General features: G+C 33.6%; 1 protein-coding gene across 1 annotated transcript in view; it reads right to left on the reverse strand.

Moving 5' to 3' along the window:
* LOC127072659 (zinc finger protein ZIC 4-like) overlaps positions 1-22487 on the reverse strand; it is a 42588-nt gene extending 20101 nt beyond the window's left edge. The window contains exon 1 of the mRNA XM_051013238.1: positions 20543-22487. Coding sequence (XP_050869195.1) covers positions 20543-21524 — 982 coding nt within the window. The 5' untranslated portion in view covers positions 21525-22487. The remainder of the gene's footprint in view (positions 1-20542) is intronic.
* Positions 22488-23106: the final 619 nt, after the last annotated feature.

The following is a 23106-nucleotide window of genomic DNA, read 5'->3' on the forward strand; positions in this document are numbered from 1 at the left end:
CGCCCTCCTTCTACATACGTTCGCACACGCGGACTCGGCGCCGTTGTGCGATTATGATGAAGGGTTGCTAGCGAGAGAAACAGAAAGAGAGAGAGACAGAGAGACAGAGGGACAGAGAGAGAGAGAGAGAGAGAGAGAGAGAGAGAGAGAGAGAGAGAGAGAGAGAGAGAGAGAGATGAAGAGTCTTCAGAGGGAGAAAAAAAAAGAAAAAAGAAAAAAATGAAAATGAATTTCGAAAACAGAACTACGAGAGATTCTCTTTTGAATCGTTTTCGTTGTACTGTTATTTTTCTTTTGTCTCTTTCATATGTTTTTTTTTCCTTTTAGTAACATATTTTTTTTTATCGTTCATTCATTCAACCAGAGACAACATCTCGGACCAACGAAAGCCGACGCTTTTTGCTCTCCTTATTTTTTCTTTTCTCTCTTCTTTTTGTTTTCGTTTTTTTTGTTCCTTTCTCTCTCTCTCTCTCTCTCTCTCTCTCTCTCTCTCTCTCTCTCTCTCTCTCTCTCTCTCTCTCTTTCTTCATCGACATGGTTGATACGCCGTTAGCGTGCGTTCGCCTCGTTTCACGGTGCAATTTTATTTATCGGGACTTTTCGCGGTATATTCTTGTCCCTTTTTTTTTCGTTACTTGTTTTATTTTTTTCTTCTTCTCTTTCTGTTTTTGTTTCAGCTTTATCTCTCGTGTCTACTGACGAACATAGCCGACCGTTGTGCGTTTGGTGTTGGTTCGATCACGCGAATGGCCCTTCTAGGAAAAATGAAATGGTGTCTTTCCCTGTGTTAATGGCTCTCTTTCTCTCTCTCTTTCTCTCTTTCTCTCTCTCTCTTTCTCTTTCTTTTTCTTTTTCTCTCTCGTTTTGATAAGAAATTGTTTGCACCGAGTGATTTTTCAACTTACCGACTGACGTTTTCCGTTTGTCCCGTTATCACACGTTTTCATTTTTCTTTTTTTTCTTTTGATTTTTTTTTCTTCTTACTTTTTCTTCTCGTACGATTGCTCTTTCCCTCTCTTTAACTCTTCTAAGTTTTCTCCTAACCGTTAGTAGTATAATAACGAATTCGTTAGGTATAGGCTTTCTCACGAGATGAAAATTACATCAACCACTGACGTATGTACTTACAAATACAATAAACCGTATAACCCTCGTCGGCTCACCAAACGGTGTCGACTTACAAAAATTAAATTACAATACGACGAGAACCTAACTTTACTGAACCGAACTGAACAAAACTAAACTGAACCGAACCGAACCGATCCGAAGCGAACTAAAGCAAGTCGAACCGAGCTGAACCGAATTGAACGCGGACGAACAACCGCGATGTGTCAAAAGTATATAGAGACGAAGGAAGAAAGCGTAGAAAAAAAAAACCGCATCTTGGCCCTTCGACTTGGCACTTTGATCCCTTTTCTTTTTTTTTTCTTTATTTCTTTTCTTTCTTTTTCTATTTTCTTTTTTCTTTAGCCCTCGTCACGAAACAACAGGAAAACGTCTACCGACTTTTCATTTTTTTATACTTTTTATTAAGATCAATTATTCGTACTTGTCGAATTATTAATTTTTATTTATTTTCTATTTTTACTTGTTGTTTCATATTACTACCGAATATAATAGATAGACATTTAAAATAATGTTTGTATTATAAAACGATATCTATTTAATAGCGACAGATTACTTGCGTGATCAGAAATAAGATCTACGACGTTTATCGAAATCGTTGATAATAAATTTTATGAAAAATTGTATAATTAAAATAGATATTACGTTGTATAAAGTGGATAGACGAGTTTAAAAAAAAAGACTTCCAAAGGAGCGCAATACCCATCTCAATAATGAAATTTGTCCATGATAAAGAATAAGATCGATAGATCATTGGAAAAGATCTGAAAGGAGGAAGAAGAAAAAGAAGAATAAGAAGGATGATAATAAAAAGAATTTTATTGGTGGATCGTGCAAATCGTAGTATCACGTTTTCGCGTTGATGTCAAAAGGTTTACACACGTGTATATGGAGGTTAGAAGCTCTGTTAGTATCTATTATACGTAGTTACATATACATAGAAGAAAAACCACCGGTACTAACGACCTCTATGTAAATGTTCTATCTGTTATCCTTGTCTCTTATCATTTTATCCTCCTCCACCTTTTCTTCCATAACACAGAATCACCATAGCGTCGCGAGAGCTCCCAGCGTCGTCTTACCAGAGAGAAGAGAGACAGAAAGAGAGACAGAAAGAGAGAGAGAGAGAGAGAGAGAGAGAGAAAGAGAGAGAGAGAGAGAGAGACAGTGGATAAGATATGAAGAGAGAGAGAGAGAGAGAGAGAGAGAGAGAAGAGGGTCCAGCATTCCAGAGCCCGGTCTCGACCCGCGACCCTCGCCCCCTAAATCATCCACCGCAGCTAGCCCGCAATTCCGTTTTGTTTTCTCCGCTCTCTCCTCTTCGTTTCTTTCTTCATTTTTTACTTCTCTCTCTCTCTCTCTCTCTTTCTCTCTTTTCCTCTCTGTCTTTCTCATTTTTTTTTGCTTATCTCTCTTCCCTTTTTCGACCTTTTCTACCGGACCACGGAGACAACCAACCGACCCTACTTCTCGTTCTTCTTCTTCTTCTTCTTCTTCTTCTTCTTCTTCTTCTTCTTCTAAGTTTATTCGAAAGAAGAAGAAGAAGAAGAAGGGATGAGTTTTGACGAGGACCGTGTGGGAAAATTATTGCTACGTTTGTCTCTTTTATTACAACGTGATTAATGTTTATCAGATAAATGCGTTCGATTTGAACATCTTCCATCACGTATTCAACGTGACAGAGATCGGCACTTTGTTTATTTAAATTCAAATAAAATATTAATCGTTCTTTCAATATGCTTTTGTATCGATCGACGTAGATCTATCATCTCCCGATCGATTTGAAATCGATTTGTGTGGTGTTATTGAAAGGACGACTTGTTTATTTTATACGAATGAAAAATGAATCGTTTAGTGTATATAATTCGTTTAGATCCTCGTTGATCATTCGTAGATAAATTTTGACGAGAGCTATATGGGAAAATTATTGCTATGGTGTATTTTTAATTATAACGGGATTAACGTTTATCAGATAGATACTTTCGATCGGGAGATTATTAAGCGAGATCGAAATGTTGTTTATTTTGTACGAATGAAAAATTAATCGTTTAATATACTTTCGTATAGATCGAGGTAGATTTAATCTCTCGATTATTCGGGTCGATTTGTATAATGTCATTGAAACGACGATTTGTTTATTTTATCGAAATGAAAAATTAATCGTTTAATATCCCTTTCGTATAGATCGATCGTCATAGATCTATCTCGATCTACCGAATCGACTCGTTTAATCTGATTAATATGATCACTGATTTATCATGAACTTTCTTTATTTACGTAAAACGATCAATTGATAGCATAAAGTGGATCCGTCATCGTAGATCTATCATCTCGATCTCATGAAATCGACTTTATCATAATTTTTCAAGAACAAATACCTTCCCTTTAGTAAACGTAAAATAGTTCCACAAATACGTGACACAATTTCCACAAAATACCAAAAGATTCTCTCCGTCTTTTCCTTTTTTCTCAAACAAAAAAAAAAAGAAAAAAGAATAAAAGGATCAACGATAGGGCCACTTTTCCTGATCTTTCACGATCTTCCCATTCTCTGATTTAGTATCGAACATATACATTAGATACTTGCGAGAATCAGAGGAAAAAAAATTAGAAAAAAATAGAAAAAAGGAAAGATAGAGATAAATAGATAGATAGATAGATAGATAGATAGATAAAAAGGGAAAGTATACATCGAAAAAATAAAAAAGATAAAGAAGATAAAGAAGAGTAATAGAAAGAGATAGTCTAAAGACGAAAAGAAGCAAGTGAATCGGACTTGAACTATACGAACGAGCGAGAAACGATAGTCGTTTTGTTGTGTTTATATGTACGTGTGTATTTCTCTCTCTCTCTCTTTCTCTCTCTCTCTCTCTCTCTCTCTCTCTCTCTGTTTATACGTGTGTATAAGTGTGTATAGTGCGCGCCCGCAGAGTGGGCATTTAAACGGAAGGTAAAGTATAATGTTACGGACACTCGATATTTTCTCGATGATCGTCATTGTGAGGACAGACGGGTTGGGGAGAGAAGGGAGGAGAGAAGAGGAGAGACCCGCGTTCCCTTTTAAAAAGCACGGCAAAACGGTGGAAGCCATTTCGTGAAGCTGCTTCTGCTTTTGCCGCTACCGTAGTACCTACTCTCACTGCTCTCACTCTCACTCTTATTCTATCTATCTTTTTATATTTGGTGTATATATGTGTGTTGGTGTACGTGCGTGTGCGTGTTGTCTCTTTTTCTCTCTCTTATTCTCGCGAGATATTATTCTATACGCGACGCGATGCGACGCGACGAGAAACGGGACGAAACTTCAAATGATTTAGCCCGTCTTCGGTTACTACTTGTTTCTCTCTCTCTCTCTTTCTTTCTCTGTTTCTTTCTCTGTCTTTCTCTTTATCTTTATTTTTCTCTTTCTCTTTCTCTTTCTCTTTCTCTTTCTTTTTTCTTTCTTTCTTTCTTTCACTTTTTCTTTCTTTCTCCGCATTGTTGCTCCATTCAGAGAGGCTCGTAACCCTCTCCCTTCCTTCCACCCTTTCCTCCTTAACCATCTTCACTACCCACATCACAGTTTCTCCTGAAATATTTTTATTCGTATAAATATACGATTTTAAAAACGCTCTCTTGAGATCTTCCTCTTTATCCATCTCTTTCTTTCTTTCTTTCTTTCTCTTCTTCTCTCTTCCTTTCTCTCTTTTTCTCTCGTTAACCATTTTGTTTCTCGTCGTTATTAAAACTCGTATATTTTGTGTATCTGTCTATGCATGGATGTAAACATTGTATGTAAGTAAGATAAGATACTATGTTTAATTCGTTGTCCTATGAACTTTTTATATCTATTTACGTATTTGCGTATGTATGTATGTATGTATATGTATGTATGTATATGTATGTGTATGTTTACATGTTTATTGATCGTGACTTCTTATATATAGAGATGCTTACATATAAGTAGTTATGTGAAAATATATATATATATATATATATATATATATATATATATATATATATATATATATATCTACGAGAAAGTACGTGTAAATTACATCGATATTTTTATTATACATATATAGATACTACATGGCGTATATACGTTAGCCTACGATAATAACGATCGCTAGACTGAAAGAGATGTTAGATAAGACGTCTACATGGTGAACATTGAATAATGTCATATATAGTTTTTTTTTCTTTCCCCATACACACGTGTCTCTCACATGTAAGTATGCGAAAAGCTTTTATTTTTTCTTTTTTGTCTATCTTTCCTTTATCGACTCAAAGTTTATTTATTTACGATCAATATCTTCTATGGTGGTAGAAAAGGAAGGAGGGAAGGGATAGGCATGAAGGGAGAGGGGGAAGGAGGAAGAGAGGGATGGGTGAAAATTACAAACTAACTTGTTAACGTTATATCGTGACATTTGAAATAACTTATTTTATAATACGTAGTTGATAATTACGTTAGATCGTTGTTTTTCTACATACAGATGTAAATACACATCTAAGTACATATTTACATTCCGTATTATCGTCCTTTTGTAACATAACGTTAAATTTAATTATTTAAATCCAATCTGTTTATTCGAATTTGTAGACATTGACTTTCATAGTCAAAGTTAATAGTCAAATCTAACACACACACACACACACACATATATATATACATATAAAAAAGATTATTTCCTGCAAACTCTCAATCTTCTATTACATATCCTAATAACGACGAGAATAAGAAAAGAAAAAAAAAGAAATAATTTGTTGATGATATAAATGAGATAATAACAATAATCAAAAAAATAAGAAAGGAAAAAGAAAATAAAAAGAAAATAAAAAGAAAATAGAAATCACAGTAGATATGTACAGGCAAACACACACACACACACACACACACATAAATACAGATGATTACTCGAACGATTTCGTAGTAAAAGGGGTAAGGGAAATGTTTGTACTACTTTAGAAAAGCTTCCCGTTGAATTACGATCGATAATGGTGGCTATAGTAAATACGAAAAGGATGTGGATGGATGGATAGGGAAGGTGAAGAGGAGGAGGTCGACTGGAGAGAAAAAGAAGTTTATTCCTTAGGGAAGAGAAACTGTTATTTTCTTCTTGTCTCCTCATCTTGTCTGGAGCGTTCAGAAACATCGCAACACCACGGAAGATAAACCAGAAGTGTTTGATTTCTTTTAAAATCCTTCCGTCTTTAACTCTCTTTCTCTTCTTCTCTCTTTTGCTATTTTTCACCTACGCATTTGCGTCATTCGAAACTCTATTCAAGATCTCGATATATATATACACATATATATATTTTTCTCTCTCTCGTTCTCTCTCTCTCTCTCTCTCTCTCTCTCTCTCTGTCTTTTTCTTTTCTCTTTGATTCGAAAGATGCTTTCTTTACGAGAAATTCAAGGTAATGGTCACGTAAGTAGAAAAAGATAACAAATATTATTACAAAAATAACATGGTATAAAATATATATATATACAGTAAGATACATATATCACTAACGTAAACGTTTTCGACGTTTATCTATATCGAAATATTTTGTTTTCATCTTTTTTTTTCATTTTTCTCTCTTTCTCTCTATTTTTCTTTTTCTATCTTCCCTTCTCCCTCTCTCTCTTTTTTTATCCCTTATAAATATTTTCTTCTTTTTACTCACAGAATACTCATATTACTCTCATATACGTATACGTTGCGTATATGATATTTCTCTCTTTTTCTCTCTCACGAAAGATCCTTTCTATTAAACAGAAATCCGTGGTATGATAGTTGCGTTAGAGAAAGATTAGAAATATTTTTACAAGAAACATATCGTGTTCGAAATACATACATACATACGTAAGTAGCATTAGGTATATTATTAAGTTAAACGTTTTGACCTCTATCTATATCGAAATATTTCTTTTGAATTTTATTTTTATCTTCGTCTTTATCTTGCTTTTCCTTTGCTTTTATTTTTTTATTTATTCGTTTACATTTATTCTCATCAAATAAATATTCTTCCCTTTGTCTATTGATATAAGATATTTTACATTTTTTTTTCTTTCTTTCTTTCTTTTTTTTTTTTACAACTACAACAATTACATCGAATTGCTATATAATGTTATTAAATATAGAAAAAATTTATCTTACGTTATAATATTTTTGTCTATTTTTACATGATGAGAAGAACAGAGAGAGAGAGAGAGCCGTCGGCGAATCGATCGAACGAAACAATCATAAAGTTTCATTGAAAAAAGTCATCGAGAACGAATCGACTCGTAAACTTTCCACGTTATAACGTTTCCTTTCCAGATGACTTCGATTTATCTTTTCTTTCTATCCTTTTATCTCTTTTTTCAATGCACAAATAAAAAGAAAAAGAGAAAGAGAGAGAGAGAGAGAGAGGGATAAAAGAGAAAGAAATAAGTGATCTCAGATAATTATGATATCAGAAAAGATAATAATCTTTACTCTCTTTTTCTCTTTTTTCTTTCCTTTTTTTTTTTACACACAACATCGATTACTTATAATTCTTAAAGATTTTATTCGCCATCTTTTTTCTCTGTCAATAATTATGATAATCAGAAAAAATAATCCTTCTTTCTTTTTTTTTTTTTACATTCAACTACAATCACAACTATTAAAGATTTAATTTACAATCTTATTCTTCTTCTTCTTTTTCTTCTTCTCCTTCTCCTCCTTCTTCTTCTTCATCTTCTTCTTCTTCTTCTTCTTTTTTTTTTGTCGTTGGATATTTCTTCGAAAGTTTTGTTAATTCCGATGTATCTGGCAAATAAGATTTATCGATCGTTTAATCGAATCATTAATAATCAATAAAGTGGCTAATGAACGTTAGCGCGTAGGTATTTGTCGGTTTATTACGAATGCGCATAAGTCGCATTCGTTACATATATACATATATACATAAGTAAGTAAGTAAATACATACATACATACATACATACATACTTAGTTACATACATAAATACATAGATATATATGTATATTAATTACTCATGAGCATATTCGTCGTTACTGTACTTGGTTGTAGCTTTTATTGGTCAGGTTTGCGTACTTGCAATTAGCGATGTACATACATATTATACATACATTTCGAAAAGAATTTCATTCTTTGTGGACCTTGAACGTTATCGCTATAACGATAAGGAAACCTGTTCCAAACTTACTGAATATACCTTATATAGTTCGTCCTTATATTTAACGACGGATTACTTTTCTTTTCTTTTTCTTTTCTTTTCTTAAATAATCGTGATAATATCATTTCGATGATGTATATATAGTATTTTTTTCGTGCTTTACCTTTTCTTTCTTTTTTCTTTTTCTTTCTTTTTCCTTTTTTTTTTTTTTTTGACAGGCACGCTAATCAAATTTTTTTTCCTGAATGATCAAGATTATAGAAATTAGGATATTTCTTTCTCCTTTTTTCTTTTCTGGATTGAATCTAGTTTATTGAATATTTTTATTCTTTTATTTTATGTGGATTCTTAATACATTTATTTATAGCAAAATATGTATATATAATTTGTTCGATATTATGTATATATGACGACCCGTATAAAAGTGCCGTTTTATTGTAATAACATTTCTTTTTTTTATAACGGATACTATAATTTATCGTACATAATTATATACATATTTCCGTATCGTTTAAGACAATTTATCGTAAACAGTTTCGACTTGTGAGTTGACTTGCAAATAAGTGAATCATTATAATAAAATTCACAGTTACAACGACATATATATATATATATATATATATATATATATACTCACATAAATTATATAAAAAAATTATATAAATTGGCTTCACCGATTTATTTTCCAACAAATAAATTCTCTCCAAAATATTGGCGGAAGGATTATTAAAAGAATTCGTTCGGAGAAAGATCGTCTAGAAAAAGAAAAATAAATAAAGAAAGAAAAGAGAAGAAAGGACAAATAAAGACAAAATAAAAATGATAAAAGATAATAATTAAGGAAATATTTTTTAAGCTCGTCATAATAATTTACGAAATCGTCGTAATGATCTTCAAGGATGAATCGAGATTTAATTATTTTTTATCGACTGAATGTTTATCGATTGTATAGAAGACAGAGAGAGAGAGAGAGAGAGAGAGAGAGAGAGAGAGAGAGAGAGAGAAAGAGAGAGAGAGAGAAAACAAGACAGAGAAAAAAAGAGAGAGAGAGAGAGAGAGAGAGAAAGAGTATTAGTCGCTCTTCTTTTACCACACGTGTTCACGCGTGTCCTCGTTATTTTTTCAGCCGATCGATCGTATATACGCTAGCGTAAGAATATATAGGGAGACTAAACTCACGCTGAAGCATTCGATAATTAACTGGTTCTGTTTTTGCAGAAGCCAATCGCGTACGGCTCGATTTCTATTAAAGGCTACGCTGTTGGGTTTCGTATTTAATGACGACGCCTTTTGATTCTTTTTCTTTCTCTCTCTTTCTCTCTCTGTTTCTATCTATCTATCTATCTATCTATCTATCTATGTATCTATGTATCTATCTATCTCTCTTTCTCTTTTTCATCACGAGATATATATGTCCGTCAAAAGTCGTTTGGATGATCGTCATTGACCAGCCGTAGACACTCGCCATTAACTGTATCAACACACGTTTCCGTTCAATTATTACGAACGGGTGAGAGAGAGAGAGAGAGAGAGAGAGAGAGAGAGAGAGAGAGAGAGAGAGAGAGAGAGAAGTCGATAATGCGACGGAAAGATTTTATATCGTTGATTCTTAATTAAAAAAAAAAAGAAAAAAATAAGTTCGATTATTTCTTCTTCTTCGTTTTCTCTTTTCTCTCTTTTTTTTTTTAATCTGATAATTACCGATATCTTGTATTACTCATTAATATTTTTTTTTTTCGACGAGTATATTTATCTTGAAGATGTGAAATTGAAATGATTAATAAGAATGTATTTAATTGTTCTTTTCTTGTTTTGTTACTAATAAATTTGACCTGAAAAATATTTTTATATAATCGGAGGTTCGAGCAAACGGATAGAAAGAGATGTTATATATTGTTGATTCTTATTTAAGAAAAAAAGATAAAAAAAAAGAAGGAAAGTGAAAAATGAAAAGAAAGAAGAAGAAAAAGAAGAAAAGGAAGAAAAAAGAAATAAATAAATTAGAATTTTTCTTTTTTTTTTCCTTTTTCATTCGAATAAATATTTATCGTGTGGATAAAAATAAAACAAGATCTGATCGAATGAATGCGTATCTTTTGATCTGAAATTATTTGTTCATTTCTTTTTTATTCAATAAATATGATGTCAGGAAAGATCTTCAATAGTACTGGGAAATCACATTGATAATGTAATACGAAAGACAATTGAGATCGTGCGAGTTAATTACAATGATCGTAACTCGATCGTACGAGTTTAGTAAGGAAAACGTTTAGAACCAATGAACGTGGATCCCGTTCGTTACGTATCAATTAAATCAACTCGAGCTCTCGAGTTAGATTGCAAAACGTTGAAGCAGGTTTCGTTATACGATAGAACTTCTCGTTTTACTGCTTGCTCGTTAACTAAACTCGATCGATTTGGTAGACGTCCTAAATTCCTTGCAAATATTTACGGAAAGAGCTTTTAGAAATAATTTTATCCTATTACGGAGATATTAGCGTGACTGTGCTTTTTATGTTTAATTAATTAAATGAAACAAAATAATAATAAAAAAAAAATAATAATAAGAAGAAGAAGAAGAAGAATCTGATCATACGCGTAATATCTTCTAAGACGATTAAATATCATTTTGTCGATAAAAATCAACGTTGTAGTATTTTAACGATTACGTTACACATTATTTTATTATTATATAGTAAGATATATAACATTCGACATATATTATGTAGTAAACAAAATCGACTAACTAAAAAAGGAATTAACTTTTGTCGCCATATCCCTGATAATAAATCAAATGAAAATTCTTCTTTTTTTAAACTAGAAAATTCGTGAACAAACGAACAAAACGAAGACAAATTTTCTAATTTACGTTTATAAAATGAATAAAAGGAATTACGTTAGAATGCGCTACGAAATGTTGTCTATGAGTTTACAGATCTATAAGATACATTTTCGATAACGTATTTGTGTGATCACTTATCCGACGTATTTACAAGATAGTTTAAACTTTGGTATGTCGTTTTGAGTAAGAATGAGATAGAGTTCGTACGAACGAGAAAGAAAGATATATACACAGATATATGCGTTTCTGTGTGTGTTTGTATGGACGAACAAGATAGGTAGATGAAAAGAGAGAAAAGATGCCCGAGGCTAGGAACAGCCAGCCCAGAGTGAGCTGGACAGCTTGCTTGGGTACAGCAGCCAGCTTGGGTACAGCAGCCAGCCGTCTTTTGCAACAAATCTTTCTGTCTAAATCAGTTTCACACAGAAGATCGTAAGTGTCCCGTTTCGTCCCGTCTCGTTCCTTGGAGACGTTGCCTTAAGGCTTGGGAAGGGCCTCAGTGGATGTTAATTTATGTATCCTTATGAATCATTTGCCATTGGCCGAACGACACACGACTTGGTTCGATAAAACACCACTAGGACGCATGCTTTATATCAGAATCTCTTAGGCGCGCGCGCGCGCATGTGAGAAAGAAAAAGAGAGAGAAAGAGTTATAACAGTGCCTATATACTTCGAGTCTGAGTTTGCTCGATCGTGATCGTTTGTATAAACGACGAGTGAACTAATTAGTGAACAGGATGTGTGTGTGTATGTGTGTATGAATGTATTTATCTATCTTTCTATCTATCTATCTACTATCTTACCAGATCTGACGTCAGATAATTCTAGGATATCTATGTGAATTACCTAAGGGAAAAAATAATCTAATTAATGTTTTCCACTGTGATAACCGAGTAAGATTTATGAACGGGTGGTATGGTTACAGAAATCGGGTGGTTGGAGAGGGATTGGATAAGGGGAGGTTCTTAAGGAAATTTATTTCGATTATTTTATTTATGAATTTCACGGATTATAAAAGTAATTATTTTAGAGATGAAAAAGTTTTTCTTTTTTTTTTCTTTTCGTTTAGATAATAATTTTTAGAATTAATTTGAAGAATTTCTTGTTTGAGGGAATAATCGTTTTATTAGAAGCTAATAGAAAGAAAATATTCGTTAATAATTCGTTAATCTATTATTTAGATCAGACTAAAAGTAATTTCGATTGAGATCGAAGATACTTTTCGTATTACATTTATTAATTGTTAATGATAAATGCGATTAAAAGAAACATTGCGTCGAATGTATAATATCAGAAATTAATTCACGAATGAAAAGAAAAATCAACGAGCATTTCTAACTTTTAATATACACGCGATCAAAAGAAATATTACATTGAGTCTGTTAGAAATGACAAAGCTGGTGAAAAAAAAGGAAGAAAAAAAAAAGAAAAAAAAATATTACAACAACAATTTCGAATGTCCTCTAATTTCACAAACGTATCCACGTAAATGTACCCATGTACCTGTGCGATTAGAAGGAACATCTCGTTGAGTGTATTAGAAATTAATTCTTAAAAGAAGAAATGAATTATTAATTGAAAAAGAAATTAAAATTAATTCAGTGAAAAAAAGAAGAGGAAAAGAAATGTTACAGTGCATATGTCGTTACACTGCAAATATACAGCGTGGTTATTTCTTCTGTTATTTTTTTTCTCTCGTTTCTTCTCTCTCTCTCTCTCTCTCTCTTTCTTTTTTTTCTTCTTCTGGAGGAGGTGGAAAGAAGAAGGGACAGCTTTTTCCGGCTTCGATGTACCGTTTGCTTTTCCACGCTTCCTCCTTCCAAAAGCTTATCGAAAGAAGACGAGTCGGTTCACCGCGTATACGATCGATGAAGATGTGGGCGGTCGAGTTTAACAAAGCCACGGATATATAAACAGCAACGTAGTTGGCTATTTTTCTCTCTTTTTTTTTTTATTCTTTCTTCCTTTTTCTTATTTTTCCTGTCCGTTCTCTTTTCCTTTTCACTTTCCTCTCTTTTTTCCTTTTTTCAAAAACGTAGACGAGAAGAATTCTTTTTTATCGATCTTTTCACACGAAAGTATGTTTTTGCGAGCAACGAATGGATGGTTAATAATTTCGTGCAGGAAGAAGAAAGAAAAAAGAAAAGGAAAGAGAAAGAAAAGAAGATTGAAAAATTTTAATCATTTCATCGTGCACGTGTGCTTCATGAAAATATTTAGAACTTTTATTAATTAATTTTGATTTTGTTGTTAATACGGTGAGGGATTTTAATTGATTCAATATAAATTTTATACGGTTATGAAAATTTGAGATATCACCAATGCTATGAGAGAGAGAGAGAGAGAGAGAGAGAGAGAGAGAGAGAGAGAGAGAGAGAGGTAGAAAAGGAGAGAGAAAGAAAGAGAGATAAAGAATATCACGTTTATTAAACTGTATCTGAATTCATTAGCAATAACAATTTTTTTCTTTAATAAGTATTAACACTACTTAATAAGTTAACACTGCGACGAGAAGAAAATATAATACATTTGTTCTAATGAAAAGTATTCTAACGATAAAAATTAGATCTTAAATTAAAATAAATTATAGAAGTAATAAATTTAAAAAATAAATTACAAATTCAATATAAAAATGACAATGATTAAAAAATTGACAATGACATACGAAAATTTTTCGATACGATATAACAACAATGCTACGTTAATATGTATTCGATGTTTATCGTACGAACCGAAATTGAAAAATATTAATCGTCTGATCGACGTTATTTCCACTACTTGTTATTTTTAATCGTCATAAAAAATTCTTTTCAAAAGGAATTTACAATGATAAGAAATTGTATCAATGTCGTAGTTGAGTACTTACGTTCTAAATCTAACTTCTCCATGGCGTTCGAGTAACATGATATTCTATACGTTTTATCGATCTTCTTAACAGCGAACGTTCTCATTCTTGAAAGCGAATAACGAAACATTCGAGAACGAGATAGAAAAGAAGAAGAAGAAGAAGAAGATGATGAAAAAAAAAGAAAAAAAAAGAAGAAGCAAAAGATTCGAATCGAACAGGCGGATTTCTCGATCGGCGTTTTATCTTCGAATCGGACTTCTCGATCCATAAGTATAGGACCAAGCTGATCGATCTTTCGATCTCTCTTTGAGATTTCGATAACTCTTCGATAACTTGGCATAATCTTTTATCTATCATCGAATTTATTCCACGATGAACGTCCATCATCGTTTTCTAAACGTTCTCGATGACGATCGAATAGATACAAGATCGATAAGATCTAACCAACTAGCGTGAAGTTTCTTATTTTTTAAATTTAATTTTTATTTTTCTTTTTTTATTTTTTGTTTTTTATTTTTTTTTATATGATCATATTTATTTAATGTAATCGTAGTAATTGTAATCGTTAACAAATTATTATTATTAATATTATTGTTAAGATATCAATAATCGATTAATCGTAAATTAATAATGATATTTAAATCTTGATTTATATCTTGTTAGGGTCAAGTTAAGCGTTGATTTATAGGTTTATTTTTACATTGAAAATTATACGAGCACGTTTACTAATTTATTCGCGTCGCATTAATTGCCCATTTATGTGTGATTTAATAGAATTTAGTTTTTTGGCTAATATATATCCAATATGGAAATATTATGTGAACTACAACGTGAAATTTAAATATTCTTGATATACGTAGTTGATAAACAGGAAAAACAAAAAAAAAAGAAAGCAGAGGAAGTTTTTATTTCATACAACAGACCACATCGAACGAAAAAAAAAAAAATAATAAAAAACGTATTGAGAAGCCAGAGTAAATTATCTGATTAAATTCGTTCGAAATTTTTAATTTGAAATATCGATTAATAATATTCGCGCAAGTGCTCCCATATCGAAGTAAAACAAATAATTAATGTTACAAGCAGGTTATAAAAAATTATATTCCTTTTTATTTCTTTTTCTTTTGTAGAAACTCTTTAAAATATCGTACGTTATAAACGAATTTATTCGTTCGTTCAATCAAAGAATGATAATCGTTAGGTGATCGATGATCATTAAATTAATTAATCATCGTATCTTAGATGAATAATTATACCGTTACTTTTATCAACATATTTTGTAAAATTTAAATGACAGATTTCTTTGATCTAATGATGATATTCGAACGGTCAGAAAAAATTCAATTACAAAAAAAAAATCGAAGACATATCCGAACGAGTCTATGTGTGCATAAAGAAAGAAAAAAAAAAAAAGAGAGAAAAAAGAGATTTTAAGACGAACAAAAATCTTTAATCAAAAAAAAAAAAAAGAAGAAAAGAATGAAGAAAACAAAAAGATAAAGAAACGAGGAGAGAGACAAAATTAATTCGCAAGTTCGTGATTAATAATTATACCGTTACACATCATTTCGTGTTCGTATTTAATTAGTTTCTAATTCGGCGAATAGGTATGGTATCACGATTTTCGTTTCGGTCGTTCTCTCTCTCTCTCTCTCTCTCTCTCTCTCTCTCTCTCTCTCTCTCTCTCTCTCTCTCTCTCTCTCTCTCTCTCTCTTTCTGAAGAGAACAGAACATCGATCAGACCCAGACGATAAATTCGCTCGAAGAAAAATATCGATTCTTTTTCTATCTCTCTCTTTCTCTCTCTCTCTCTCTCTCTTTCTCTCTCTCTCTTTCTTTCTCTTTGTAAGATCGTAGAGAACGTGTAACCCGTTGGAAGACGATCGCCCTGGCAATTTCTAAGCCTGCGACCGAAGCAAATATCGTCTCGTGGTCTCTCTCGCCATCACCTCGTTATTTTCTCTCTCTCTCTCTCTCTCTCTCTTTCTCTCTCTCTTTCCCTCTTTCTTTCACCCTCCATAACTTCAGTATCCTTTTTTCCTCTCTCCCCTCTCAGTTCTCGACGTCTCGCGTACTCGACGCCCCACGAAGCGGACACGAGCGAGCCAGCAGCTCTCTTTCTCTTTCTTTCTTTCTCTTTCTGAACGTGTCTTGCTCTTCACCGACGTTTTACGCCCTTCCACTACCCTTTCCAACCCTTCATCTTTCAAGCAAAAATCGTTAAGAAAAAAAATTACCAAGAACCGAGTAAGTACGGAGAGTTCTATGAAGAATAATAATATTGCTATTTAAGACATCTCAAAGTTATTTAAGTATACTTAATAAGTTGGTAATTATTAGTTTTACTTAGTAAATTTATTTTATTGTGTTATCTATTATTATTATTCTTATTATCATTATCATTATTATTATTATTATTATTATTATTATTATTATTATTATTATTATTATTATTATTATTATTATTATTATTATTATCATTATTATTATTATTATTATTATTATTATTATTATTATTATTATTATTATTATTATTATTATTATTATTATTATTATTATTATTATTATTAAGAGTGTTACAGTGTTTAACTTTTATTAATATAATTATGGATATAATAATTCACATTATTTGTTTTACTATGAATATAATTGTTTTATCACAGATATATATGTGTCTGTGTGTGTCTGTGTGTGTGTGTAATGTATAATGTAATTATTATATATATTCACACAATAATTATAATTCCATATTTCTATTATATCAAATATAATTTTACACCATCTATTTTATATTAATTTCTTTTATTTTATTTTATATTATTCTAGTTATATCTATTAATAATTATACGTATTAATTATTATAATTAAATATATGATCATTTTAATCGTCACTATTTATTATAGTATTATAATAATTCTTTTAGTTTAAACAATTTTATACTTCTTTTAATTCAACGTTGCTAAACTCAAACGAATTAAATATTTTTTAACTACATTATTTACATACATTTATATATATATACACACACACATTTTTTAATCATTAATCAATTGAAAGTAAAATGAAGGGATTTATGATAGAGCATTCGCTCGAAGGAATGATTTTAAGTAGCCATTTATGCATCTAGCAAACTCGAACTTTCATTCAACCCTCTGATCTCGGTCTCAACACATTCACCCTCTACTTAACGCTTATTTCGCTTTCATCGTTCGACCCTCGTCTACTCATCCCGTATCATCCCCTTATTCTTCGTCGTCTAACCTCCCCGAAAATCCTGACCAATGGCGTACAAGCCAGGGGGAATCCATTGTCGATCGGACCAATCGTCTTCTTATTCGTTGCATGAGCGATAGATACTCTCTGTCGTTTCCTTTTTCCTACCACCATCTCTCTTTCTTTCTCTCTCTCTCTCTCTCTATTTTTTTTATGTAGTAAAAGAGAGAGAGAGAGAGAGAGAGAGAGAGAGAGAGAGAGAGAAAGAGAGGGTGCAGTAGCATCGCTTTATGATGCATATCAATTTAGGCTAATGGCTAACATCGTTCGAAACGAACTTGCATCTGCAGCTTAATAAGAAACAACCCTCTTCTTTTATTTCCGTTGTCTTCTCTTTCTCTCTCTTTTTACTCTTTAGCTTAGAAAGTTTATAAGAGAAGGGTGGACAAAGAGAAAAAGAGTGGGAGAGAGTGAGAAATATTGGTGGGAATAATTTCTGTAAGTAATTTTAATTTTCTTTTATCTTTCTTCTTTCTTTTCTTTTCTTTGAGATTGCGTGATTCGAATAATACTTGGACGTGTGGACATATTTTTTTCTTTCTCTCTCTACAGTTTGTTTTAAAAAGTACGTAATAAAATTGGTGAAGATAAAGAAATATCATGGAGTATTATTTTAATATATAATTTTAATTGTTTTTCTTTTTCTTTTCTTTTTTTTTTCTTTCGATTATATCAGTCTAATAATACGTACGTATGTATATATATATATATATATATATATATATATATATATATTTTTTTTTTATTCTAAACTTTTCTTTTTATCTATTTATTTAACACAGGTTCACTGTTCTAAAGTATGATCACATAATCAGAGAAGACAAATTTGATTTCATTTTTACTTCTTCTTTTTTTTAGGTAGCATATTTTCCTCTTATATTTTATTTAATAAACCTGCAAATGCAAATATATATATATATATAGTATTTTTTGCAATTCTCATCAATATGATTGACTGTATATCCGTGTCGCATGACGATGAAAATATTTTGCAACCAAGCAACCAAAATATTTGTCCATCAGCTCCGCGAAAGGACAATGAAAACAGAGGCGAGATCGAGCTTTGCGTTGCAGTGAGAAAGGACAATGGAAAAAAAAAAGAAAAAAAGAGAAAAAAGGGGGATTTGAGCACGCTTATATATGTATGTACCTATAGACCAAGAATAGAAGAAAACAAAGCGTGAAACCGTGCGTACCGCGAGAAGTGCTTTTCTTTTTTTTTGTTTTTTCTTTCTTTTTTAAAATGTCCATTCGAATTTCTCGCGAGAGGGCTTTAAGAGGTATTTATTCCTTCACGTCAATTTCAATCGAAGAGAAAGAATAGTTAGGTCTTTTATATCTAATTGAAACGCGTTAAAAACCAATAACAATATTGACGTCCATTAGAATTAAAGAAATTATCAAATAAATCATATTTTCGATTGTTATTGTCAATGAAATTTTAATGAAACCTTTCATTTCGCTCGAAATTGAATTACTTAGGTATTAACAATTTTAATATTTTCTAAAATATATATTTCATATATTTGTAAACGATGTAATAAAAAATATTTACGTAATAAAATTATCAATCCCTCGACGATGACGAAACAAAAATAGTAAAAAAATATACAAACAAATAAACAAACAAATAAATAAATAAATAAATATTCGCGCGACATTGCGAACAACAGATAGCTACGATTTGTACTTGAGTGAGAAAAAGAAAAAAAAAAGAGGATAGAACAAAGAAAGAAAAATTAAAAAGAAAAAGAAGAAGAAAGAAAAATAGAAAAAGGAGCGGAAACAATAAAGGAGAAAATTGTCTCTTTCACGTGTTTCTTTTCCCTCCCTCTACTTTGTTCTCTTTTCATTTTTATCTTTTTCTTTTTCCTTTTCTTTTTCCTTTCTTTTTTTATTCCCTTCGTCTCAGAGTACAACACCTACAGCGTGATTAATCGCGAACAATGAGAGAGGAGAAAGAAGCTTTTCGTCGTAGAGAAACCTTCTCTCTCTCTCTCTCTCTCTCTCTCTCTCTCTCTCTTTCGACGACTGGCATCTTTCATCGATGAAAATTAATAGAGAGAACCTCGAGGCGTATCACGGAGTGTTGGAGTTTTTCGGTTGGTGAGGGGTACATTTTGAAAAAAAAAAAATAAAATAAAAAAGAAGAAAGGGGGATGAGCAAAGTATGGCGACTCTCATCGTGGCTAGGGATATATACCTATATATATATATATATATATATATATATATATATATATATATGAATATGTATATATATACACACATATATATATGTCGTATTGTCCCTGAGAGTTAGCGACGGGGTGAACGAATCGAATCGAACGAGGGAGTTCGAGGGTTGAAGAAGGCGTTTGTTATAAATGACAAACGAAATTTAATCGCATCTATCTGCGCGATATATCTATACTGTGATCGTGGATATCGAACATTTTCAGTCGTTTTAACAATACTCTGATCCTTGCGAATTATAACGAAAATCTAAAACTTTCGTGACTCCTTGGATTTCGTTACCAGAAATAGAATCGAGTTTGAATCTTGATCTAGTTTTAACGAAAAGTTTGCATTTTCGTTAGAATGAATAAGGTGGTTTAAATTTCGTCGATGAAAATAAGGAAGAGGAGATAGAAAGAAAAGGAGAGAGAGAGAGAGAGAGAGAGAGGGTTTTAAGAAAAAAGAAAGAGAAGAGAGAATTAATTAATAGTGACTTTCCAGAAAGGAATTTTCCAGAGAAAGAAAGAGAGAGAAGATCACCAGCCGGTTTCTTCTCTCATTCCATGATCTCTCTCTCTCTCTCTCTCTCTCTCTCTCTCTCTCTCTCTCTCTCTCTCTCTATCTCTCTTTCTGGCGTCTAGCCGTCGGCAGAGCAACCAATGAGAATATAGGTTCTACCTCGTCTCGTATATAAATATGTAAATACAATGTCCAGGATTCTTGGGCATAAAACGTTAGGATATATAGCCTGGTAATTTCTTAATTGCGTCTGAAAAAAATTCTTGTCATCGTAAAGACCTACTTGATTACATTGAAACGACCTGAGGCGCCTAGGGCGTCTCTGGTAGAACTGGTAAACAAGACTGAAGAGAGAAGAGAAAAAGAGTAGTAGTGGTAGTGGTAGTATTAGTATCTAGTAGTAATATCTGATAGTAATATTAGTAGTAGTAGGAAATATAGGACAATCCTTTTTATCCATCCCTCGTGATTTACCCGTAATACTCGGATAAAATTCTTTGAGTGAATAGGATAAATCGTTCGATTAAAGAATAGATGGATATAGAAATAGATAAGACGTGAAAAATCAACAACCACTGACCTGTATGGGTTCTCTTGTGTATCTTGAGATTCTCCGATCTGGCAAATACCTTTCCGCAACCAGGGAAAGGGCAAGGAAACGGTTTTTCACCAGTGTGTACCCTTATGTGATTGACAAGCTTGTACTTTGCCTTAAATGCCCTGCCGTTTCGTGAACAGCCTTGCCAGAAGCAGGCGTGAGTGGTACACTCGGGTCCGCCTACGTGTTCGACGGTAAGATGCGTTACGATGTCGTGTAAGGAGTTGAATAGTTTACCGCAGAGTTTCCTTCCCGGTCCTGGTGCATCCTGATCGACCCACATGCAAGACATTTCTTGTCTCTGTCCACCGTTTTGTACGACCCCTGTATTGGGACCACTACCAGCACCTGTACCGTTGCTCCTCATGTACCTTAAGAATGCACCATGAGGATGGTGACTAGGATGACTAACTCCTGGATGTTGTTGATGGTGTATTGACGCCGGCGTCAAATGTGGCGCACTTAGATATTGATGATGAGGTGGTAGCCTAGAATCTTGAGGATAATGTCCAGGATAATGACTGGCCGCCAGCGGATGTTGCGCCGGGTGATGAGGAAATTGTTGCATCGTTGCTGCCGCAGTTCCATCGTGATGAAGAGGCGTGAACAGGCCCAAGCCACTTTCCGGAGTGGTAGGATTCGCGGTTGCGTTGAACTCGTGTTCCCGACGTAATAAAAAGTCACGAGCCGCGTAACCCGGATGATGGCTCATGTGATGGCCCATATGAGGCGCCATGTGGGGAGCAGGATGAGGATGATGCGGTGGATAACCCTGGGGATGGAAATGATGGTGTTGTTGAGACGGTGCTTCACCGGCCGTCGGTTGGACACCACCGGGACCGCCGTCCGCCGTCGAACCGGCACCACCGCCGCTACCACCGCCTCCGCTCGGTGACAACTTTATCCCCAGGTTCGCCAGGTGATGCGGATGCGAGGAGACGCCATCGAGAAAGGCGTTCATCATCGTGATGCTTAAACGGAGAACTTTCGCTATCCGATATATATATATATATATATATATATATATACGTATATATATATATGTATATGTATGTAGACTATCGTTCGATCCGCCGGCTTATCATGTCCGATTATGTTTCCTAATGGAGTTTGTTCTTTTATTTATTCGATTTACTTGAAATTTCTAACGGTACGATCTATTATTAGAAAATAAATGTCTATGTGTATGTGTATGTGTATGTGTGTGTGTGTGTGTGTGCGTGCGCGCGTGTGTGTATGTGTTTATGCTGCGTATTCGTATGCGCGCGTGTGTGTGTGTTATACGTGCGCGCGCGCGCGCGCGCGCTTCTATGCGTATACGCGTCTCTTTATCAAACGTCGGTTTGTTAGATATCAAGAGAAACCTATAAAATTGAAGCACTCTTATGGAATGATTTTCTTTCCGTACGCTTGGATCTTTTTACAAATTACGTCTGCCATGATATATGTTTCTTTTTTTCCCCCTTTAGGGAGATCCGTCCTCCCAAATATTCACTTTACACACTACGGATATATTTGTCCGTCGAGCTAATTCTTGTATCTCTTTCCTCTTCTTATTTGTCTTCGTCTCCTTCTTTTTTCTTCTTCTTCTATTTTCTCACAAGCACAAATTTATGAAGTTATACACGTACCGGCCGTGTTGGTTCTCACTGGAGTCCACTATCATTCGTTGATGTGCTCGTCGATGCAAGAAAAATATCCGATGTGAACGACGCGTAGGAACACATTCGATTCTGATGTACGAAATGAAAGCAAGGAAATATACCGCGAACGAACGGACAAGGTAAAGTGTGTCCGTAGCGTTCCTTTCTACGCTCACAGCGGGACTGAGAGTATGGTCTGGGCTCCCGCCGTGGCAACTGAGGGGCAACTCGCTTGATTTCGGCGTCTCTCTTTCGTTGCTTCTCTACCCTTCTCTCTGTCACTCCGCATTCACCGTTTCCGAAATCCGCCTCCCCACCACTACCGCCACTACCAACCAGTCCAACCAACTAGAGCGTTGCCGTACGACGAACCTATGGTTATCCCTACTCCTAATAGGCGTGGTTTAATAACGATCAACCAGTTGAAGATGTACCGTTCTTGGGTACCAGCGTTTTATTGGTGACGTACCAACCAGACAGGATTGGAGACTATCCTCCAGTGTTACTCTCTCGCCAATCTCATTTACGTTAATGGGCGTGCCAAGATTTAAAGCGCATGCCTCTTATCCCGCCCCCCTTTTACACTTGATCACGCCCATCGTCTTATCTCCCGACATGATACCGTCTATGCGGATACTTTTGGGCGTTAACTTTTTCTCTCTTTTTCTTTTTATCTTTCTCTCTTGCTTTCCTTTTTCCATTTCTTTCCGATCTTCGTAAAGCCCTTCGCTGCGAGTTCGTATGAGAACGAACAACGAGATATCCAGACGTAAACCATTCGTACTAGAATCTTATATTGGGCAAGTATATCACAGGTATGGTTAGCTTTATATCGTTGTCATAAACTTTCTTGATATAGTTAGCTAGGATAGAGATTAATCGGTTTGCTCTTATAACTCGTGG

The sequence above is a fragment of the Vespula vulgaris genome, chromosome 2 (genome assembly GCF_905475345.1).
Source record: "Vespula vulgaris chromosome 2, iyVesVulg1.1, whole genome shotgun sequence".
Lineage (NCBI taxonomy): Eukaryota > Metazoa > Arthropoda > Insecta > Hymenoptera > Vespidae > Vespula > Vespula vulgaris.